The sequence below is a fragment of the Passer montanus genome, unplaced genomic scaffold, assembly GCF_014805655.1.
Source record: "Passer montanus isolate IOZ18808 unplaced genomic scaffold, ASM1480565v1 scaffold23, whole genome shotgun sequence".
NCBI lineage: Eukaryota > Metazoa > Chordata > Aves > Passeriformes > Passeridae > Passer > Passer montanus.
This window is the reverse complement of record NW_024366926.1, coordinates 10,457,471-10,478,407: the sequence shown is the minus strand read 5'-3', so window position 1 is coordinate 10,478,407 and position 20,937 is coordinate 10,457,471. Positions and strand designations below refer to the sequence as shown.

The 20,937-nt window shown below is 44.3% G+C and overlaps 2 protein-coding genes across 2 annotated transcripts; one reads left to right on the top strand and one right to left on the bottom strand.

Moving 5' to 3' along the window:
• Positions 1-79: 79 nt before the first annotated feature.
• HGSNAT (heparan-alpha-glucosaminide N-acetyltransferase) lies at positions 80-12,159 on the bottom strand. The gene is made up of 17 exons (XM_039710337.1): positions 12,023-12,159; positions 11,625-11,764; positions 10,979-11,100; positions 9,987-10,056; positions 9,317-9,386; positions 8,279-8,385; positions 7,738-7,814; positions 6,938-6,968; positions 5,918-6,078; positions 5,465-5,574; positions 4,640-4,761; positions 4,060-4,186; positions 3,854-3,940; positions 2,675-2,752; positions 2,495-2,565; positions 2,251-2,363; positions 80-1,248 (listed from the first exon to the last, which is right to left on the bottom strand). The coding sequence occupies exons 1-17, from the start codon at positions 12,104-12,106 to the stop codon at positions 1,067-1,069; spliced, it is 1,752 nt and encodes a 583-aa protein (XP_039566271.1). The 5' UTR covers positions 12,107-12,159; the 3' UTR covers positions 80-1,066.
• A 254-nt stretch (positions 12,160-12,413) lies between these two features.
• Positions 12,414-20,296, top strand: POMK (protein O-mannose kinase). Its single transcript, XM_039710338.1, has 2 exons — positions 12,414-12,737; positions 13,227-20,296. The coding sequence occupies exons 1-2, from the start codon at positions 12,450-12,452 to the stop codon at positions 13,998-14,000; spliced, it is 1,062 nt and encodes a 353-aa protein (XP_039566272.1). The 5' UTR covers positions 12,414-12,449; the 3' UTR covers positions 14,001-20,296.
• Positions 20,297-20,937: the final 641 nt, after the last annotated feature.

Genomic DNA, 20,937 nt, shown 5'->3' with positions numbered 1-20,937 from the left:
TTGGGGTTTTTTTTCCATAGCATTATACTAAGGTGTGTGTCATAGTTCTTCCTATCTTTGCACATACACAGAGAACATAGCAAGGTATTTCAGGTTTTTTATTAGCATTAGTGTGGAAATCACAGCATGAGTGAATTTCCTGAATTTCCCAAAACTGTAATGTTACATTGAATTGATCTGTTAGGTTTTCCTTGTCAGCAGAATTCTACCTGTATTGCTGGTTTTCAGATTCAGAGTCCTTAAGTAAATTCATGTAGAAAGAGGATTGTTTTGATTGAAATTTGGTAATATCCAAGTGATTATGCAAAGTCAGTAGGAAATAGCCTTTCTGCACTCCTAGAGTGTAGCACATGAAACCTGGACCTCGTCCATGCAAGAGGTGTGTTACACAAAGGCCCAGAACATGCACAGATGGGCTGCTAAACCTGTAGGAGCAGCCTGCTGGTTAATAAGCCAATAGAAGAGATTTTAGGCTTCAGCAGGATCCTAAACCTAAGGGTTTGGTCGAATAAATGGGAAAAATACAATGAATCATGATCAGCTGAGAGCACCATCAGGCTGTGACACAGAGGTGCCCCCAAGCTTTCCCAGACAGTCACTAGCCAAGTGAAATGAGTGCCAGTAGCCAGAGGGGACAGGCATGCAAGAGGTGCCAAGGATATGTACAAACCCCAGAGCACCTGAGTTAGGGGGTGCTGTGTCACATGCAGGGACTGTTACCACAGGCCCTTCCTGGTAACCCCTTGCAGTCACCACCCCCATCGCTCGCAGGGTGCCTTAGACTGCCCAAGTGTTGGGGTATATGAAAAGAGGGAAATCAGTAAAATATTTACAAAAGATGGAAAGCAGCTGTAATAGACTAGTAAGTTTTTGTTAAATAGGAAAATACTGTCCCATAAGTCACATAAAAGTATTGATGATGACTTCCATGGCACTGTAAACTTGAAGTAGTATCCCTTTTTAGTAATACAGCCTGAGTGGCAATATTTCAGTCTAATCCACCATATTTCAGGCTAATCCACTTGCCTCATCAGAATCTAGGCCTGCTAGACCTTGACCACCTCTATCAGATTTTCCAGAATATCCTTCTCCTGTAAAGTATATATGATATTATGACCCAAAGAGTTGTTGCAATGAGGTTTTGAGTCAGATGCTCTGCATGGGATTGACTATCTTGCATCTTCCACTTAAAAGGGAAGTAGTTTGCAAACACTTGGTGTCCAATGTATACCAGGATTGAGTTCATTCCTGAAAGGAAGCACAGGTTATACCATCTGAAAGAGCAGGTATGGGCTTGCTTCAGAGCAAGCAGGCAGAGGTGTGCCAGGCTTATAAAAGAGAGTGGCACAACAACAGCTAATGTCATTTGCTCCAAAGATGCTACACACTGTTTTCAAACACAGTGTCAGGGTTCTCTCCCCCAAAACATTTATTAAAAGAAATGCAAATAACCTCTGTGCTAAACTGAAAATACAACCACATCAGTATGCTGCAATTATATTAATAAGGAGAATAATAACAGTTACTGTTTTCAGGGTGGACGAGTGCCAACCAATCTGGTCAAATCTGCTGCCTTTCCAAACAAATGCTGACTGCCCATCAAAGCTCTGGGGTTTCTGGTAGGAGGTATGATATCCTGCTGTCACCCTGCCTATTTTCCTACCCAGACAACAGGGACCAAAGCTGCTGAAAGGTCCCCTCTGCTGTGGCTTTGCATTCTCCACTCATGTTTGCTGTGTGCCCCATGTGGTTAAAACCACAGTGGGATATTTGGGAAACATGCTTATCTAAAATCACAGAGACACAACCTACACAGCTGCCCAGGGGATTTAGTCTTCCACATCTTCAGAAGTGGTATTACTCTGTTGACAGGCCTTTGAGTTTCCCATTAGGTTACAAAGTCTCAGCAGTCCCTTCCAAAACCAACTTTGAACAACTGTGGTATTTTGCTTGGTACTAGCAGCTGTTCACTGAGACCTTGACTTGATACCAGACTCAGAACAGTTATTAGGCAATAGCAGCTTTTAGCCCTCATTTAAAGAATTTATTGTCCCTCTCTCCTAAATATCTGGTCTCAAGTGTCCCAGTTCTATGCAAAGGTTCCACTCAACTTAATAATTCTGGAATCCTTCAGGCTACCTCAGTCTAAATCCCTACTTTCTTACAGACAATGGAAGCAAAGAAAACAAAAGGATAGTATCAGTGCAGAAAGAATCATAAGGAATCTGTTTCCTGATGTGTTTTACTGACCTGGGTATAAAAATGGAGCACCTGACCACCATTTCTTGACATCCACAAGGTAATATATCAGCAATAAGAGGATGAAGGCAAAGCAGCTCATGGTTGTCACATATGATATTGACCTACAAACATTTTCAGTAGAAAAATATTTAGAGAACTATGTGATACAGATCTCAATATAGAAAAGGTAAAACATTCTCTGAGCTAAAGTAATTTGACAAAATCACACGAAATGTTCCATCTCTTTGCTTACCATAAGTTCTTGTTTATGGGAATAAACCCTTCTTCTTTAGAACATTTTGTCAAGATAGCAGAAATAACTCCCTGAAATAGAAAGTCAGTAAAGTTTATATGACCACTGCAGCATTTCAGAAATATTTGCATTGCATTAAAATACATGTGTTTGAAAGAGCTACATAAGTATCAGACTTACCAGTACTATGCCCCATATGATGAACCGACTCATAATTTGTTTGGGCTGATCTTTGTAGAACAAAGTAATTTTTCCTGCCTTATTAAAAAATACAAAAAAATAATTAATGCCCATTAGTGTAACCACATTTCAAGAGCCAGATATATTTTCCACCAGCTATATTTTTACTTGTGCTAAGACAGAGACCATAAATGGGATTTCTATCAGCCAAGTGGCTGAAAGGCTCAAAATGAGGACTTTGTAAAGAATGGACACACAAGGAGAAAATATGTAAATGCCACCCAATCAGCAGTAGAGGTGCATCTTTTCTTGCTTTCTTACTATGTTAACTGAGGAAGGGGACAAGTATCTTTATTAAGTCAACTCAACATAAGTTGAGCTCCCTCTCCCTTGGTAAAGAACAACACCAGAGCCAGCCCCAAGATCTTCTCCACAGCATCCCTGTCGTGCCCAGAGCACAAGCTTCTTTTCATACAGCACTAAGCAACATGTCCTGAAAATTCACTCCTCAGTGTCACACTTCTGTTCCAAGCTCTGCCTCATGGATATTCCAAATCAATTTTTACCCCGTGCTACATGTGGTAACATTCCTTTCCCAGCACAAGAGTTCCAGTTTAGTTCACAGCTGCTGCACCATCAGAGAAGCTAGCAGTGCATCAAAACTGCATCAAAACGCGCAGCACTTTAAACAGCTGTGAGCTTTTGGTGTTGGTAACACCAGTGTGAAGGTGAGCACACAGCATCTGTGCAAGATAGCTATCACTGCAGGACAAGCAGAAAATCAGCCAGGGGGAGCAAGTACACCTGCAACTTTTGAAAAACTTACAATGAAGCTGTGAAGTTGGTGTGTCTCAGCCTTATTTTCCAACATACAGAGCCAGCCTACTCCCAGCATAAGCCCAGCCTTGAAACACCAGGTGGCTATTTTGCAAGCTTCTTGTGTCCATCCCTTACAAAAACTGAGAAGAAGTCTCAGTGTATCTAATGCAAGCTACTGCCATGTTAGCTTCCATTCTCTGGCACTCACCTCCGGCTAAGTCATCATGAAAGCACTGCTCTGAAAAAGGTTTTGTTAGAACCAGTCTCTGCCTTAAGTAAAGAAACCCAGTTGCCTCCCCACTTCCAAGTTTCCTTCAAATCTTCCCATTATAGCATGCAGCCAGAAAGAAAACGAGGTACCTGCAGTCCCAGAAATGCCATAACAATGCTATTTATGGTCCCCAGGATCCCTTCAGGATCATATGGCATCGTTGATTGGTAAATCACCTTAGAGAGAAAATAGCTGTTACAGAGCACCCAAGCAACCAAACTCCTTTCTTTTAAATCCCCCTGCACGTATCATTCCCAAGCCACTCCTGACATACTGCAAACCAAAAACTACTTACACCTGAGGAGGGATGCTGATACATATGCTTTTCTCCAAGAAGCAAACGGTCAATGTAACCAGCTGCTCCTCCAGTGCAGTTGGGATACTTTCCGAAGTCCCCAATGCCCCCAGGCCCAAGATAGCCCCTAGGACAGAGGCAGAGAGCACAAAGTGTTGTTACAGTCCAGCTGCACAGCAACTGGCCCACTGACCCAGCACACTGAATGTTTTCCCAGGCTAGAGGCACACGTTGATGGCAATGCAGCAATCAAATATTGCTACACACAGACCTCAGGGAGATTTTAATCCTCTTCTTTAAACAGAAAGGAAGAGTGACATCACCTGTATAACACCTGGTACTTTAGTACCAAAGTAAAGAATGTTTTTTCATATGATGGGATGCTTCTTTTAACACTGCTGGTCTGAAAGCTAAAGTACTTTGAATGTTTTTTCATATGATGGATGCTTCTTTTAACACTGCTGGTCTGAAAGGTCTTCCCTTCATTCTTTCTCTGGGGCTAATAAAATGTACCTTCTACTCAGTAGAAGAGAACCAACCTGATACCCCACATATAAGTTGTCTGAGTGCACAGTCTTACCTGGGACAATCTGGCACTGGTAACAAGAAGGTCAGGCAGAGCCAAATAGTTTCTAATACCAGAATAAAAATCCACTGTGGCCAGTAGGGGAGAATATCCTGCAGAGCGGGGAATCGTCCTTCCTGCATGAGATGGAGGGAGGGGGTGTTAGCTGGCAAGTAAAGACCATGCCCTTGGGGACAACCTGTACTTCCTGGCAGGCAGTCTTGTACCCCAGATACAAGAGGGAGATGTCATTACAAAACTGGGTTCTACCAACAGACCTTTCATTTTCACAAGCAATTCCAGACAGTTACTTGGGGCAGGGGGGAGAAACAAACCGAAACAAAAGCCCTTAATGTTTTTTAACTTGGAAAATGTCAAAAGGAATTTTGATTCATGCGTAGAACAAAAGCCTTTTGGGAAAACAGACCCTAGAAAGGCCAAAACCCAGTATTACTTTCCCCTGCTGTGAAAATCCGTGCCAAAACTAACTGGACAAAATGCAGACTACAGGATTCAGCTGAGAGATGCCTGTCCCTGGGCTTCCTTGGCAGCAGAAAAGTCATCAAAAGTGTCTTGGAGTGCCTGTTTTTAAGCACTATCTGAATGATTGTTGAAATCCTCAAATATAGTAAAGCTAGTTGTGACAAAATGCAGACTGTGACACTGAAGGATGCACAAACCCAACAGGGACCCCTGCCAGGTCACACTGAACTACACATCCAGTAAGATGTTACTTGTTTCCTTGTTGTTTCTCATGTGTTCTTTTTGCCTAAACAAGAGCACAGGCTCTCAAACCCTGCTCCAGTATCAGTTCAGTTGTCATCTCCCCACATAACTCACCCAGGTCCCACTATCAGCTCTTGTAAACAGGAGTTCAAGAGCAGCAACCACCAGGTATGTGAATCCCAGCCTCTGGAGCACCCCTGGAATACGCAGATTATCCCAGGACACTGGAAGACATGCAAGCAATGTGGAAGAGGAGGAGACACAGGCTCTGTTGTAAATACAAAAGTGATCCTTCTTCAGGGAGAGCTGAGATCCACTGCACCTGCAGGTAAAAGGGACACCTCCACTCTGCCATCCCAATTTTCTGTACATCAAAGTCCTGGGAAAGTCACTAAGACAATCAACAGTGGTTGGCACAAGAGTCTAACAGAGAGAATTGCATCAGTGCAGAACTGAACAACACTCCACAAGATACCATCCAGCTGTTGACAAAGTTTTTGCAACAGCCCAGCCAAGGAGGCAGGAACAAGTTACAGAAATGCAAGGAAGAAAGCAAGTTCCACTCACAAGGTCCAAGGCAGTAATTGGGATTCACAACTATGATTCCCAGCAGGATTAGCACAAAACTCCTCCAGATGACTTTTCTAAGCACCTTCCACTTGGAACTTCCCCATCTCAGCATGGAGCCCAGTGCCAATGCTATTGATGTCCCCATGATGAACACAAACCTGGAGAACAGAGCAGATAGGAAATAGAGCTGACAGATGTCTCATAACATGTATAAGTAACAGCAAACACTAAAGCTGGCAGAGCGGCCTGCATTGGTCCAACAGAGATGCAAGCACTGAGTGAAACTGGGTGATTTTATTTCCTCTGAATTTCCAGGCTACTGAGCTTGCACTATGGGACACTTCTACCTTTTTCAGTGGTCAGTTGAGGTAGGGTTGTAATTGCAGTCTGCTCTTTTTCCAGCAATTCATATGCTACCAAAAAATTCCATTACCCAAAATAAAATTAGCATCTTCAGAACAGTCAAACACCAGCTTCAAATCTATGATTCAAATTCAGAACTGACCCACTCCTCTCCTCTAGCTTAGGTTCACAGTCCAAGTCCAGCTCCTTACTCCAACAGAAAGCACAGCTGGTGTAGAGAAGCATGTTAGGGGCAGATGGGGTAATTGTTTCCCCATAAGAAGAACTATTAGCTTAATCCAAAATTTATAGGGCTCCTTTATCTACGGATACAGATACACACCAGTCCAGCTTTGAATCTTGCCAGACTGGCAGCTTTTAACACAGTGGCATGGCATTGAGCTTCTCAGGGATACTGCACTTCCACTGCCAGGGTAGCCCTGGGCCTTGTGTGTGGGAAGAAGGAGGATGTGGGCTCCAAAACCACTTAGCTCTTCTACTGGTTCATAAGGGTTATGTTGTTATTTGTATGGGCAGATTTCTATTAACTGTTTAACACAAATTCATCCCTCCAAATACATTTCCGCATGGAGGTAAGGTGCACACAAAGTTCCACTTGCAATGTTTAATATAAAGAATCACTTGATACAAAAACTATTCTTCAGGAAAACTTACCACGGAAACACCAGATCTGCCACTGTTAATCCTACAAAGAAATGCAAAGGAGCATGTTATTTACCTTGAACCCTCCTCAAATTTAACACTATTACTGCCGATTTTATAGAGGAGTTTCAGGCTGCTAGCAATTATTATGTCTCAAAATCTAAAACATGTTATAAACAAAACCTACAAAGAGCTAATCATCTTGCTTCACTGCATTTGCCACTCTTCAAGAATAGAGTCAGAACTGATTGCTGTGCCTTGGGAAAGATTTCAGGAATGGGATCCTACTATTCTCCACTAGGGCATTACAATGCTTCACTTCATCCCCCTCAGCTTACCAATCAAGGCACTATGCTTTTACAGCACTGAGCAACTGTCTCACTCATATGAATTGCACTGCTAATATCTAGATCTTTTTCCCACTGCTAAATCATCTTCAGTTAATATATGTCGTCTCAGTGTGCAAGAGTTGTTTCGGTAATGTACTCTTTTAAGTGAGAATATTTGTCATCAGCTTGACTGTGGTCATTAAGCAACACAGGAAAGTTAAAGATAGGACCCTGTATCACAAAAGAAATGGTTACACACAGACTGTGATGTGAAACCATCCTGTCACTGCATGGTGAGGAGGACCATACTCTGCTTTGCCCATTTAACCAACAGGCAGATTCCCTGCTGAGGCAAACCAGGCAAACCAGAACAGCATCCAAGCCTTTGGCTGAGTAACAGCTCACTGCAGCAGCTGCAACACCAACCATTTCTAGATACTGCTGCAGTTAAAATGCAGAGCAACTGTCTCAATTGTACTTTACCATTCCAGCTCTCATGTTTGAAGAACCAGTATTTTCCTCCTCCATAGTTAACAAACACCATAATTACAAGAGAGAGCCTAAAATGACAACAAAACCACAAAGTATCACATGTCGATGAAATGCATATTTATGAACACAAAGTTAATGATCACTACTCCCACTAATGCATTTCTAACTCTTGAGATTTGATTTATTTTATTTTCAAAGCAAGATTTCCAAGGTTTCCAGCTTTACCAACCAGTAAGCCATGTTTCAAAAATCATAGGTGGTGGTGAACCAAAGCAAGCCCCTTTGCATTGCATTTCCACACTGAACACATGGCTCTTCTGCACCCTCTGCCACAACTTTGACATTTCCTCAAATTAGATCAATTACAAAGTATTTTGGAAAATCTGAGAATGAAAATCTTCATGAACTTCCAAGTGAAACAGACCACCTTGAACTGTCCATCTGCTACATATTGCCATGCACAGTCAAATCCCCGCTGGAAAAGTCTCATTCCCCTTGGAAGAGCTGCTTTTGAGCACGCTCTTACGCTCACCCTCGGAAGGTGTCGAGGGAGCGCAGGCGCTGCCGAGAGCCCGCGCTCCACGACTGCGGGGCAGGATCACAGTTCATGGACTCTGCTGTGCTCGGCGATCCAAGCTCCTTCAGGAACAAACCAGACACATGAAGACAAAGTCAGCAGCTGCACCAGCTGACTAGGGAACAAAGGATAGTAAACTGCAAACTTTTACACACACTCTGTCTTTATTCTCCCTGTCTTTCTTCTGTCTGCTTCTAACCTCTTCCTGGCTTCACCACATTGCAATAATGCTTGCACATGCTCCAGACTCTACCTCTGACCAGGCAGAAAGAAGAATGCAGTGAAATGAGCCTGTGCTTGAGACTCATCAGAGCTGGGTCCCCCCCAAATCAGCCAAAGACCTGCCAACACTCTGAGTACTGCTTTACAAAAGAGCTGAGCAGATCAAGTTGCTAACTCTCAAACGGGACCCCCCCCTGCCCATCAGCACTTGTCTGACATCACAGAGAGACTGTTTCAAGATTGCAGTAGAGCTCTGCTTCCAAGTATTTTAATTCCAGACAGGTTTGGACCTCTTAGATATGAAGCCCAGACTGTGATGAACTATCTACATTCTACTACAAAATGAGGATCCCACAGAAATGCTGGTTCTAGGGGTGCCAGAGAAATTCTGACTTCTTTTTTTTTGGCTAAAATTCCTGCTGTGCTGGAAGAGCAATGAAGGCTGTGATTTCCCTTACACAGACTATGTTAGAAGGGGACAGTATTTTCACCAACACATTTTTTTCAAGGAATTAAAGAGGGCACGAAGCTGTATGTTCAAAACTTGCAAGAGCTTTACAGGGAATCCACTGCACTTGCATGGAAACCCAGTCTAGCACTCTCCATTGACATAAAATTGTCTATCTGACATCAATACAAGATTTGCTAAGGGGAACACACACAAGGGGAAGATGATTAGTAATAAACAAGTCCCCAGATGTCCAGGTATTGTGTGTTTCTCAGAGATGCAAACACTACAGAATGCAAACTAAAGATACTGTGGTCACTCACGGAGTTAATCATACGATCAGTTGCTCTGGGATTCAGTTTCTTGTAAACCCAGTTTCTGACTGGATCAATTCTGAAAATGAGTAACAGTTAAAGCACAAAACAAAGCCAAAAGTACTTTGTAGTTAATTTCACCTCAATAGCAGCTATTTAGCAGAATAAAACAGAAGTTTTGACAGTTCCTATTTCTGTTTTTACAGCTCACATAGGTAGCACTGAGATTCAGCCAGCTCCTAGGATCTCAGTTTAGTCCAGCTGTGGAAATACACTGACACAAGCTCATGTTTGGGGGTTTTATTCTTGGGTTGCTTACGGGCAAGGACAACTTACAGTAAAGGGTAGAAGGCTGCATTTGTTATGTGCACTTTGTTCCCACTGCCTTGGATTACTGATCCAGAGCTAGACAAGGAACAAGGGACATCAGGGTGCAGCAGGGTGTTTGTGAGCTTACAGTGAACATCAGCTGCTCTGCACGCAAACTACCAAGGCTGCAAGATACCCCTCGAGTGAAATCGCATTACTCTGCATTTCTTGCCACATGTGCCACAATGTGCACATGGCACATGATAACAGGATCTGATCTGCAAGCAGGGCTACAAGTGGGACTCCAAAGTATTACCACACTGAGATGTGTGGTCTTAAACTGGCACATGCAAGGAGGAAGTTCACTTACTTCATTAGAAGGCGCCCAGCAATCAGGAGAGCAAGGATCCCCATGTAAACCAGGAAAGCAAAGAGAATAGCTACATGAAAAGAGAACACAACTCTATAAATGATCTAACAAAACCATTCAGCAACCTGGCCTTGGCCAACTGTGACACAAACACGACACAAAGCCCAACTCACTGATCATCATCCCACATTCTCCATGCAATATACATCCCAGAGAACAATAAAAACCCACAGCAAAACCTCCAAACTACCCAACACAAAAGCAGGTTAGTTTCAAAGTGCAGCTCAGTGACTCCACATTTTGGCATAAAAAAGCAAAATAAAACTGCATTGCATCACAAGACACTAGTGAGAGAAGAGCTGATGTGCTGTGATATGTTCTGAAGAAGGAAGTGGAGATTTAGAAATATCCTCAACATGAAGAAGATAGGGGAAAGGGCAATACACCTAGTTAGCAAGCATGGAGAATTTTTCTTTACAGTTAGGAAACTGGAAGAACTGAAGAATAATATAATAGAAAAGAACAGACATAGACAAGAGTTTGAAAACGTCCTGGATAAGAGATGAACAAAAATCAAGAAAGTCAGGTTCTAAATTAAAAGTGCAACAACAAACAAAAATCCAAACAAACACCGTGTGAGTTGTTCCCTATTTTGTGAAGAGAAGACAGATGGAAGAAGAGGGAGGATTCTGTGTATATAGAAAAACATGCAGGGAAACAGGAAGTAATATTTTCCTCCAGACACATACCCACCGATTATTCTGTACTAATGCCTGCTGCAAAAATGTTGTGGGCAGACAGGATATCATGTGAAGAGGCCTGATCCTGGTCAGGGCCTCAAGACAGGTGTATAAAACATAAAGAGGCAAAGATGTCGAGAAGGAAGAGAAGCAAGCCAATGACAACTCTCCAGCACAGGCTTCTCAGGAAGCTGGTTCTGCTGGGAGACATGTGGGTTGTAGAATGAAAGGGAAAAAGACAGTTCTACATACGGAGGTAGCTGTTGATAGGGCCTTCATTGATGACTAGGTCACAAGAAACAGTTTGGGTGCTTGTACTTAGGGTCTTTACCACAAGGGAATAATTGCCAAACTCTCCAAAATGATACTGAACCCTGCAAATGATAAAGGAAACAAAACTTGGTGAGCCACCCCCAGTACATGCAGGTACCACTGCAGCACTCAGGGGGGGCTGTCAGCCTGAATGCTTTAGGAAAAGCAAGCCAAAAACTTGGACCAACACTGTGTTCTAACACAGAACTTGCCTCTTCCAAACATTACCCTCCCCTAGCCCAGCACCAATTTTTTTACCACACATGCACTGCCATCATTTTTCTTCTTGAACTAGAGACTCCCTGCAAGAGAAAGCAGGTGCTTGCACATGCTGCCTTAATGAACACCGTTTGTGCTCCTGCTTGCACCTAGATCCTGTCAGCACAATTCCAAAGTACACCACTGTTACAGCAGTGGGGGGAAGACTGAGCTCCAGGTCTAAACCATTGGGAGCAAGGAGGCGATGAGCAGTCAGTGAAGAGGCACATGGCTCCAAGGCGAAAAAAACCAAAACCCAGCAACAACCCAAACCAACACAAACAGAGGATAGAGCTATCCATGTACTCCCTGGGGCTGGGCCACCTACTTGCAGAGCTCTCTGTCACCCACAGAGCTGTTGAGCAGCAGGGTGAGTGGATGCTGCGTATCAACCATTACCGACGCCGTGCCTGGTTTGCTCAGGCTCTCGTTGCTTGGTGGGACAAACGCCAGGAGCTGATACAAGCACTGTGGAAGAAGAGGGTGAAGGGAGCTCATTAGTGCCAAAGGAGAGTGAAAGGGGGTTCTGCCTTGCATGGTGGCAAAGACAAGGAAAGATGCCACGGGGCTGGAGCATCTCCTGCTGCGGGAATTCCCTGCGTGCTGCTCGAAGCCGAAGCGAAGCGACCTGACGAAGCCACGGGGAGACGCCGAGCAGCCCCGCCGCTGGCCGGGCTGTCAGAAGCGGAGGCCGGGGGGTGACCCCCGCCCGGCACAGCCCCTCACCTGGTGGCAGGAGCCGGAGCGGGCGGCGAGGTTCAGGCCCGGGGCGGGCAGCTCGTTGCGGACGAGCAGCAGCGCCTGGTCCATCCGCCCCGACCGCCGCCGCTCCGCCGCCGCCGCCGCCGCGCCACGGCCGCGCTTCCCGGTGCTTTCCGGGGTCGGGCGTCCCTGCCCGCGCCGCCCGCGGCTCGGGCCCGCCTGCGCGGAACCGCGGGAGGATGCGCAGCGCGGCGAGCGTCGAGCTTGCGGCCGCCTTTGACACGTCCCGCTGCCACGCGTGGCCTCTCGTCGGAGGCTGCGGGCTCCGGACCGCGGTGCCTGCGGGAAGGCTGGGCAGCCGGCGCTGAAAAAACCGTACAGGCGTTCGTCCACCGGGGAAGAGGGTTCTGCTTAGCCTCCGTCTTTCACGGAGGATGCGGAAGGCACGGCCATGGAAAAGAAACCGCATTTCGTTAGGAGGGAGTTTCTTCCCAGAGAGGTGCCATCCGTCTCGCTGGCGTTACTGCTTGCGGCCGTCCTGCTCCTTAATGCCCTTCTCTACCTGTACCTCAACAAGTTTTCCAGCTCTCTGGGACGAGTCGAAACGGACTCTGGCCTCTGTCCTTTTGGGCATTTCAAATTCGGAGCGGTGAAGAACTGTTCCCCGTGGCTTTCCTGCGAGGCCATAAATAGGGAAGTCAGGAAACTCAAGTGTGTTGGTGAAGGTGCTGTGAAAAAGGTGAGTTTGGATTTTCTTTCTTCTCTCCTCTGGATAAAGAGCTTTCACAGTTTGCTGGCTCATTAATGCCAGCACTGCTGTTATGATTCTCCTCTCAGCAGCTCAGCACTGTAGGCATCCGGGACCATATGGCTACTGATAAGGCGAACACAACAGGTATGAGAGCACAACCTGGGCCAGCTCTCTGACACCAAACGACATCCAGCTACACAAGCAAAATCACAGATTGGTACAATCATGGCAGAGTAAGACTGGCTATTTGGGTGATAGAAAATAACTTAATGTCCATTCCAAAGAAAACTTAGGAAATCGTGATATAACTGTGGCATCGGAAAGGGCTTGCTGTGACAGGTACACTGCTCTACCTAAAGCTGATTCTGCCTGGTGACTGTAGTTTGCAGATGTCACAGGAAGAGGTCAGCAGCAGCTGACAGCCGTTCATCGAAGAAGGCTCTCCACGTGTCTTATGTGTTTCTTGTGTGTTCTCAGGTCTTCCTTTCTGAGTGGAAGGAAAAGAAAGTGGTCCTTTCACAGCTCACCAACTCAGAGCTGAAGGAGGACTTTCTCCATGGACTGAAGATGCTGAAAGCCCTCCAGAGCAAGCATGTTGTCCGGCTGCTTGGCTACTGTGAGCAGCAGTTCACAATCCTCACCGAGTACCATCCTCTTGGTTCACTGAGAGGCCTGAATGAAACTCTCCACCTTCCCAAGTACAAGGGCATGAACACCTGGCATCGCAGGCTGATGCTTGCTATAGACTACGTGAGTGTCATTCGGTACCTGCACAGCAGCCCCCTGGGCACCTTAGTGATGTGTGACTCCAATGACCTGGACAAGGTTCTCTCCCAGTACCTCCTGACAAGTGACTTTCATGTTCTGGTGAATGATTTGGACGCTTTGCCTCTCGTAAACAGGAGTGCTGGCAGGCTGGTGAAGTGTGGTCACAGGGAGCTCCGGGGTGAGTTTGTAGCTCCTGAGCAGCGTTGGCCCTATGGAGAAGATGTGCCATTCGAAGATGACCTCATGCCTCCCTATGATGAGAAAACAGACATTTGGAAAATCCCAGATGTCTCTAATTTTTTCTTGGGCCATGTAGAAGGAAGTGACATTGTACGACTGCATCTGTTTGACATCCATGCAGCGTGTAAGAAGAAGGACCCGGCAGAACGGCCCTCTGCCCAAGAGGTCTTAGACACCTACAGGAAAGTTTTAACTCTGCTTATTCGGGAGGCAGCCATGCCTGGTACTAGAGAAATGTTATAGTGAATCACGAGGCAAACAACATATTGATGTTTTAAGTTGATGTCCTTCCTATTTATGTACTTGCCTGATGGGCAAAATCTCTGTCCCCAAAACTGAGAACAAAAGAACAGCTGAACTTGTACCTCTTGATTAAAAGAAAAAAAATCCCCCCAATCCAAGAGCTGTGCAAGCTTTCCATTGGCATGTTAAATCTACCATTGGAAGACGAGAAGGGAGAGAAAGGAAGTTGTGTGGGTGCAGGGGAAATTTGTTCCTTAAGAAATGATCAATTTTCTTTTGCAACATTTACACAAAAAAAATCTTAAAAAATAGAGAAAAACAGCTAAAAAAATATTGGTCTACCTTAACTTGTTGGTGGAGACTGGAGAGCAGAGACTATGGCATGCCCCCCATAAGCTTTGTGCTGATTGCTATGGCTTTGGCCTATATTGTATCCACAAAGCCCTCACCTACTTTCCCACGTAGTAAAAGCAGTGGTCACTCAGAAAGGAGTACCCCATTTCACTTCAGCTTTTGGTGAGCCCCAGTGCCAGAGCTGCGGGGGCAATCTCTCTCTCCCTGCTGGCTGGGGCACAAGTTGTTTTTGGAGCCAAATGTCCATTGCTCTGTGGGCCCTGTACCCTACACCAGCGAGGGTGTGGCCGCTTTTGGGAAGCAAGAAGATGATGCAGATTCTGAAGAGTCTGCTTACAGACACAGGTTCTTGGTTTTCAAGCCTTTGTCCTGTGGTATTCCCAGATGGGCTCTTTAGAGCCATTCTTTAGAAATGAAGCTGTCGAATGCAAGTCTCTCACGCCTCTGTAATCCACAGAAATACTGAACACTTTGGAAGAGAGCTGAAGCGTGTTCTCTTTTTTTTCATTAACTTAGCCTGGCTTAGTGTCTTTATGATTTGATGGAAAGGAGAATAATAAGGAACTGAAAGAGAATATGACTTCCACAGCAGTGAGCATTAAACACAAGCTTTGGAAAAGAAAATTCCTATATTCAGAGCATACAACTCTATTCGGCCTGAATTCAAAGTCCACTAAGCATAGAGGAAGGCCACTAAAAAGTAGCCATGTTTGGTGTGTTAGGAAAAAGCTTGAGGTAACCTACATGGATGTACCAACAGCTAGAGAGGAAGAACAATGATGCCTTAATCCAGCAATAGGCTGTGTCTGGTGGGACTGGGATCCAGGATGTAGTTCTCTTGGTGAAAAAACAGGAATAATATGAATGAGAAACATGGACTCCACCACTGTCCACCTGAAGACTTTCTGTGCTGTGGACTGTATCTTTGAAAGGCCTAAGAGACAACTTCCATGTTGTGACCTGAGATGTGATTTGTAAGCAGAGAAGTACACTGTCCTTTTTGCTCCTTTTTGAAGAGTTTGGTTCTGTTCTTGTCTGTGCTGCTATTCCTCTTCACATAAACCAGCCATGTTCTGACTGCATTGAGATCAGGAAGTCATTTCATAATGTATAATGTTCAAATCGTGGTATCAGAATTTTATTATAAATGGGAAAAATTTTCTGCAAATTAGTAAATTCATTCCTGATATCATACAATGCCACCAGGAGCACTTTAAAAGCTGCTGATTATACCTTTCCTTTCCCCCTGGGCAGTCTGTTCTCTTAAATTAGACTTTTGCTATTTTTCACTTATCCGTTCCTTCCTTGTAGCTTTCCTACACAGATTGTCAGGAGACAAAGCTCAGAAATCAAGTTCTCCAAAAGACAGCAATGATTGTGGATGCTTTGGGTTTGTGTTGGACTTTGACTCAAAACACCTAAAAGAAGCACGGGGAAGAGAAATGCTCTGTTGCAAATGCATCATCCAGCCCATGAACTCTTGACTTATTATTATTAGGGTGAGAGTTCTACAGTTCCAGTATGGATACAGGATGTGCAGCAGTTGGAAAAGTCTGTTGTTACAGCTCCTTGAAGCCAGGGATAAGGCTTTAAAGGGCCAAGAGTCAAATCTTCTGCATGTTTCCCCTATGATAATTTATTACCTTTTGTTAGCCATCATGTACACTTGAAAGGGAAATCATCATCTGATGGCTGTAAATAACCATTCCATGAAGGGTTTTTAGGAGTGTAGCAAGGACAGACAAGAACCTGACAAGCATCTTGTGCTGGTCTCTCTTGGTTAAGACAAGCTTCTGCTGGGATTCTTGCCCTCTTGTGTACTGTTGCACCTTGCAAACAGCCATATTAATTTCACAGAGTGAAAAAAATGTGGGAAAATTATGGTTCAGAATAATTATTTTGCCATGGAGATGATTCCCTGTTCCTGGATGAAATAGTTACAATTTTTTTTAAGAAAAGGTGTCTCCCTAAACATGCACCTTGAGCAGTGGCTTTTACATGTCTCTTTCCCATTACCTCTCCTTCAGCTTGTGTGTTGTCCAGCATTGTATTTCAGCAGGAATAAATCAGATTTGTTCTGAATACAACATTATGGAGCTGCAATTTCTTTTTTGGGATGTTGTTTCTGTCTGTGAGGAAACACTAGATGGCAGCATGAAGGTCAGTTTAGAGTTAGTTATTAGCAGCTGCCTCTGAAGCCCAGACATAGGCAGAATCTGGCCTTGCAGCCAGTATTTTCCTGGCAAACTTCCCTTAAAGATAAATCCCTTAAAGATCTCATTTTGTTTGTCTTAGTAAGTCTGAAGGAACAAGACAGATATAGGGGCTGACCTATTAACCACACATGCTACTTCCCCTTTAACTTGCTTGTGGTCTTTGTGTACTTTACTGTCCATTTCTATCTCAGCCTGGTGAGACCAAAACCAAGTTTGCGTGTCACCTCCTTCCAGTCTTTCTGTAAAATCAGACACTTGTACCCTATGCATCTTTCTATTCTTCCCTGCTAGCTCCTTCTGCACTCTCAAGATTGCATGAATCCACTCCTTCCCACATTTCCAGCTTCTTTTCCCTTAAAGGGAAAAGGCAAGGCATCACAGAGAGGGGGAAAAAGAGGCAGGACAGCCCTACATGCAGTAGTCTTCTCTCTTTCCAATCCTACTTTCTGGGCATTTCAGTCTTTACCACCAGTCACAGCCTTTGATAAACATTCAGGGACTTTGCTGCCTCAGTACAAGCAGCTCTTTTCTGTCTAGTGGAAAACATCAAAAGATGAAGAGCAGGAAGAGGCCTGTTCACAGCTGGGAGCCCCCATCCAGCTCTAGACCAGTGGCCATGACCTCCCCTGCTAAGACCACGGCCACAGTTCTGCCCTAACCTCAACAACAGCTGCTGGTTCTTATCTCAAGCTCAGATCAAGTGTCCCACATTCCCTGTCCTTTCCCACAAAGGATGCTTCTCTGGGGATGGTCATTGCCATGTTTCTTATTGTATTACTGTTCTTCCATCCCGAAAAGCCAGTCAAAAAAACTGTACAAAGATGCAGGCCACACAAGAAGGACAGCGGGTGATGCTTATCTCCTTCAGAAAACTTCAGAGGAGGTTCCCCAAACCACCCCAGGTCGGCAGATATGATCCCAGCCATTCCAGGGCTTTTGTTTGCCGTCATTATCAAGATGAAGACTCTGGCTCTGGCCCCTTTCCAAGGGTCAGGGCAACCCCTTTGCTGAGGTTAGTGTAGCCACCTTACCCTTCTCTTTTGGGCAATGCCTCCTCTGCCATCCCTGCAGCAGACCCACAGCACATTTCACCCACCCAGCTGCTAGACAAAGAATCAAAGCAGAAGCCCTCTCCCAGACTCAAGAAATAGCACCTGGCTCCCAGTGTGCACTCTGCTGGGACACTGCTGTGTCAGTGGAGTGGAGTGGACACTGCAGTGGAGGAGAGCAGGACATGAGGCATGCTAGCTGAGCCTGCTGACAGTCTGCCTGCAGGTGTCAGGGCCCACTGCTGGTATGGTGCACTCTATCCTTGGCCCACTGCTGTTGCCATAACAAATTCCCAGTGGATTTCCCACTAAAGTTTAGTTTTTACCTGGCAGGTTTGCACCACAGGTTACAGAATGGAAACCACCTCAGAGGTCTCTGTCTCAGAGCAGAGTCCCAGATTCAGTTCAAACCCACTGCTCCTTTCATTCTCTCCTCAGAGCCATCCAAAGAATAGCACTGTCAAAGTTATGCTGTTTTCCTTTCCAAACTGGCTGCTGGCTGCATGCTTCTGGGGGGTCAAGTCAGATGGAGCATTTCCCACTCTGTGCTATGGATTTCAGAATCCATCCTGAAAGCATTCCTATAACACTAAATCCTCTAGGGGTGAGCAGCCTACATGGCAACTCCTTTGTATGTTTGACACTATCAGGTGTAAAAAGTAGTGTATGAATATCTGCACCAGCTGTTGTGTAGGTCTGGGTAAATATGGAGGAAATAAAATGGACACAATGTATTTAATTGAACATTTGTTTGATTTTTTTTTATTTCTTTTTCAAGGATTGGTTGAAAATCTGTGTTACTCTGTATTTAATAGAGTGGTAACTTTTAAATGTATCAGATGTTGAGAACACCGCACAAAGTTTTTGAAATTCTGTCACAAGCTCTAAAATAATATTTTCCTTTCCACATAAACAAAACATCAGATCATTATCTTTGTGAAACAGAGGCAGTGTTGTTTGCCAAATATAATTTGTGAGCTATTTGGCAGAATTTGCAACTGTAAACCAATTCTATCATTATGACTGTAACGTCTTACCAACAGTCAAGAGACCCTGGGAACAAAAAAAAAGTGGTTCTCAAGTTCTTCTAGCGTGATATAATGTGTATATTTGTAGATTCCAACCAAATAAATTATATGCTAGATGGTACTTTTAAAAAAGGAAAAGGATTTTGTGGTTTTATTTTAATTGAGGCACTGTATACTTGAGATGACCACATGATTTCCAATAATTGTCAGTCTCTGTTCAGAAGTCTATAATCCAGTATTTATCAGGATTTAAATGGTGAATATATTTACATTACAATGATATTTGTGTATCAGCATTTTTTGATTCTGTTTAGCTCTGGGTAACTCAAAATGCATTAGAAAATACGTATTTATATATAGACACATACACACACATTCTTTGGCCATAATTTTTAAAAGTCCGAGCTTATTGTTTCAGCATTCACAATCTGGATATGCAGTAACTAGATTTTAAAAATGGATAACATTCAGTACCTCTCAGTCAAATTTCTAGTAGCTGCTGGATGCTAATGACTTTTGGAAAGTGAATTCTTTCCCTGTAGAGCTGGAAGACCCATTTCAGCAATTCTCTTGATAAATCTATGAGACTGAAGTGAGTACTTTTCTCAAGTACACTCTGGATTTCTTTGTGGAATGAACAAAGTCTCCGTAAAAGTTGGGATTTTTAAGTGTTTTTCCCCCTAAAAGCTCATTCTTGGTATGGAGGGAGAGTGGGGTGCCTGTGATGTTGAAAATCTAGCCACTAAGTTTGGGTCTCCATGAACTATGTTTAGCTTATGCCAGTGCCATATATTATTATTACATATTATTAGTTTGGTGCCTACAGGCTTTGGTCATGGGCCTGGATGTTGTAGGTTAGATGCTATAGAGGCACAGCACAAAATGACAGTCCTTTCCCTACATGCAGCTTTTGTACAAGAAAATATAAAACAACTTCTGTCCTCATGCATGAACAGCATGCACAAGTGTTGGTCATCCCATCCTACCTCAACCAAGCCACAAATAAATATGCTACCTAACCTACATGGACAGGTAACACAATTTCTCACACAAAATTGCAACTGCAAGGACTGGCTGTGCTCTGACTGAATTCAAGAGCAGCTTGCATTCCCACTTCTGAATGTCCTCTAGGACCCCAAGATTGAAACAAAAGCCCAGGCTCTAAAAGGAAATTACAGTGTACCAGACAAGCTAACCTGTAGGCCTAAGAGTCAGCCATCTGTTTGGGCCAGTTTCTTCAAGGAAGTCATGCAGAAGACCTGCACCCCCAGAACTCCTAATTCTTGAGTCAAATAGGGGGAAGATCATCTTTTTCCTTGGGTTTGCAAGGCTGTCACACTCAGGGCAGCACCAGCTGCTGTGCTCCTCAGTCTAACCCTGTCCTATCCACTGATTCACATTTATAAATTCAGAGGAAGCAGAAAATCTGTCTCTGCCTGTCTTGTAGGTTGGGGGCAGGTGGATAATCAAAGTCTGAAACCAAGCATTTAATTAAATCAAATGAACAGAGCAATGCTGAGTGAGGCAGTCTGTTTCTGTGTGCTGGAGGCTGCAGAGAAAATGCCAGGACCTGAGCTCATGCTTTGTGGATGCAGGCCATGCAGGGTTTCTCTGCATGGGAGGCTGCAGGCAGAGTCCTGGAGTGTCCCAGTTCCTTCCTGGCTTGTCCAGAGCAAGCTGCAGGGTTAATACAAAAAGTGCCTTTAGTTACAACTTAAATACAGCTTCTCTCCTCCCCATCCAAGGGAGCCTGATCTCAGCTGAGGTCTAGAGACAGTAATGCAGTATAAAGAGCACCAAAGTTACTTACGTTTGTTCTTTCCACTTCTCTTCAAAGATGTGCGATGCTTTCTTGTCAGGCTTGTTAGCAGGAAAGTTCAACATACTAAAAAAGCAAACAAAAAGCCTTAACTTCACAAGAAACTGCTTAAAATCCCTCTGAAACCATGCTTAATTAAATGTCTTTTGTCGTGTTGCATAAGTGACTTTTTTAAAAATCTCTCTTAGTGGTTTCCACAGTTCTGTGCATGGGTGCCATCCCAATTTAATGACCTAGAATTAAGTCTAATTGTTATTCTATCCTCTTTTCCCACACCATGTGGGGCAAGGAACTTTTCTCATGACACCAGTGCCTTAGGTTGTTGGGGTTTTTTTAATACTGTCATTTTCACTCATATTCTTTTATGTCCTGATCTAAGGCCTCTTAAAATGAATCTGTTCCATACCATGGAAAGAGAAAGACTTGGAACATCTCACAGTAAGAACACAGCTCCCCAAAGGACAGAGTTTC

Excerpts from the sequence above, each read along its gene's own strand:
- HGSNAT (XM_039710337.1), bottom strand. The coding sequence starts at position 12,106 with ATGGACCAGGCGCTGCTGCTCGTCCGCAACGAGCTGCCCGCCCCGGGC. Across the intron at positions 11,765-12,022 it reads GCTCCGGCTCCTGCCACCAG|TGCTTGTATCAGCTCCTGGC; the intron begins GTGAGGGGCTGT and ends CTTCTTCCACAG. Across the intron at positions 6,079-6,937 it reads GCAGATCTGGTGTTTCCGTG|GTTTGTGTTCATCATGGGGA; the intron begins GTAAGTTTTCCT and ends TCTGTTCTCCAG.
- POMK (XM_039710338.1), top strand. The coding sequence starts at position 12,450 with ATGGAAAAGAAACCGCATTTCGTTAGGAGGGAGTTTCTTCCCAGAGAG. Across the intron at positions 12,738-13,226 it reads GTGAAGGTGCTGTGAAAAAG|GTCTTCCTTTCTGAGTGGAA; the intron begins GTGAGTTTGGAT and ends GTGTGTTCTCAG.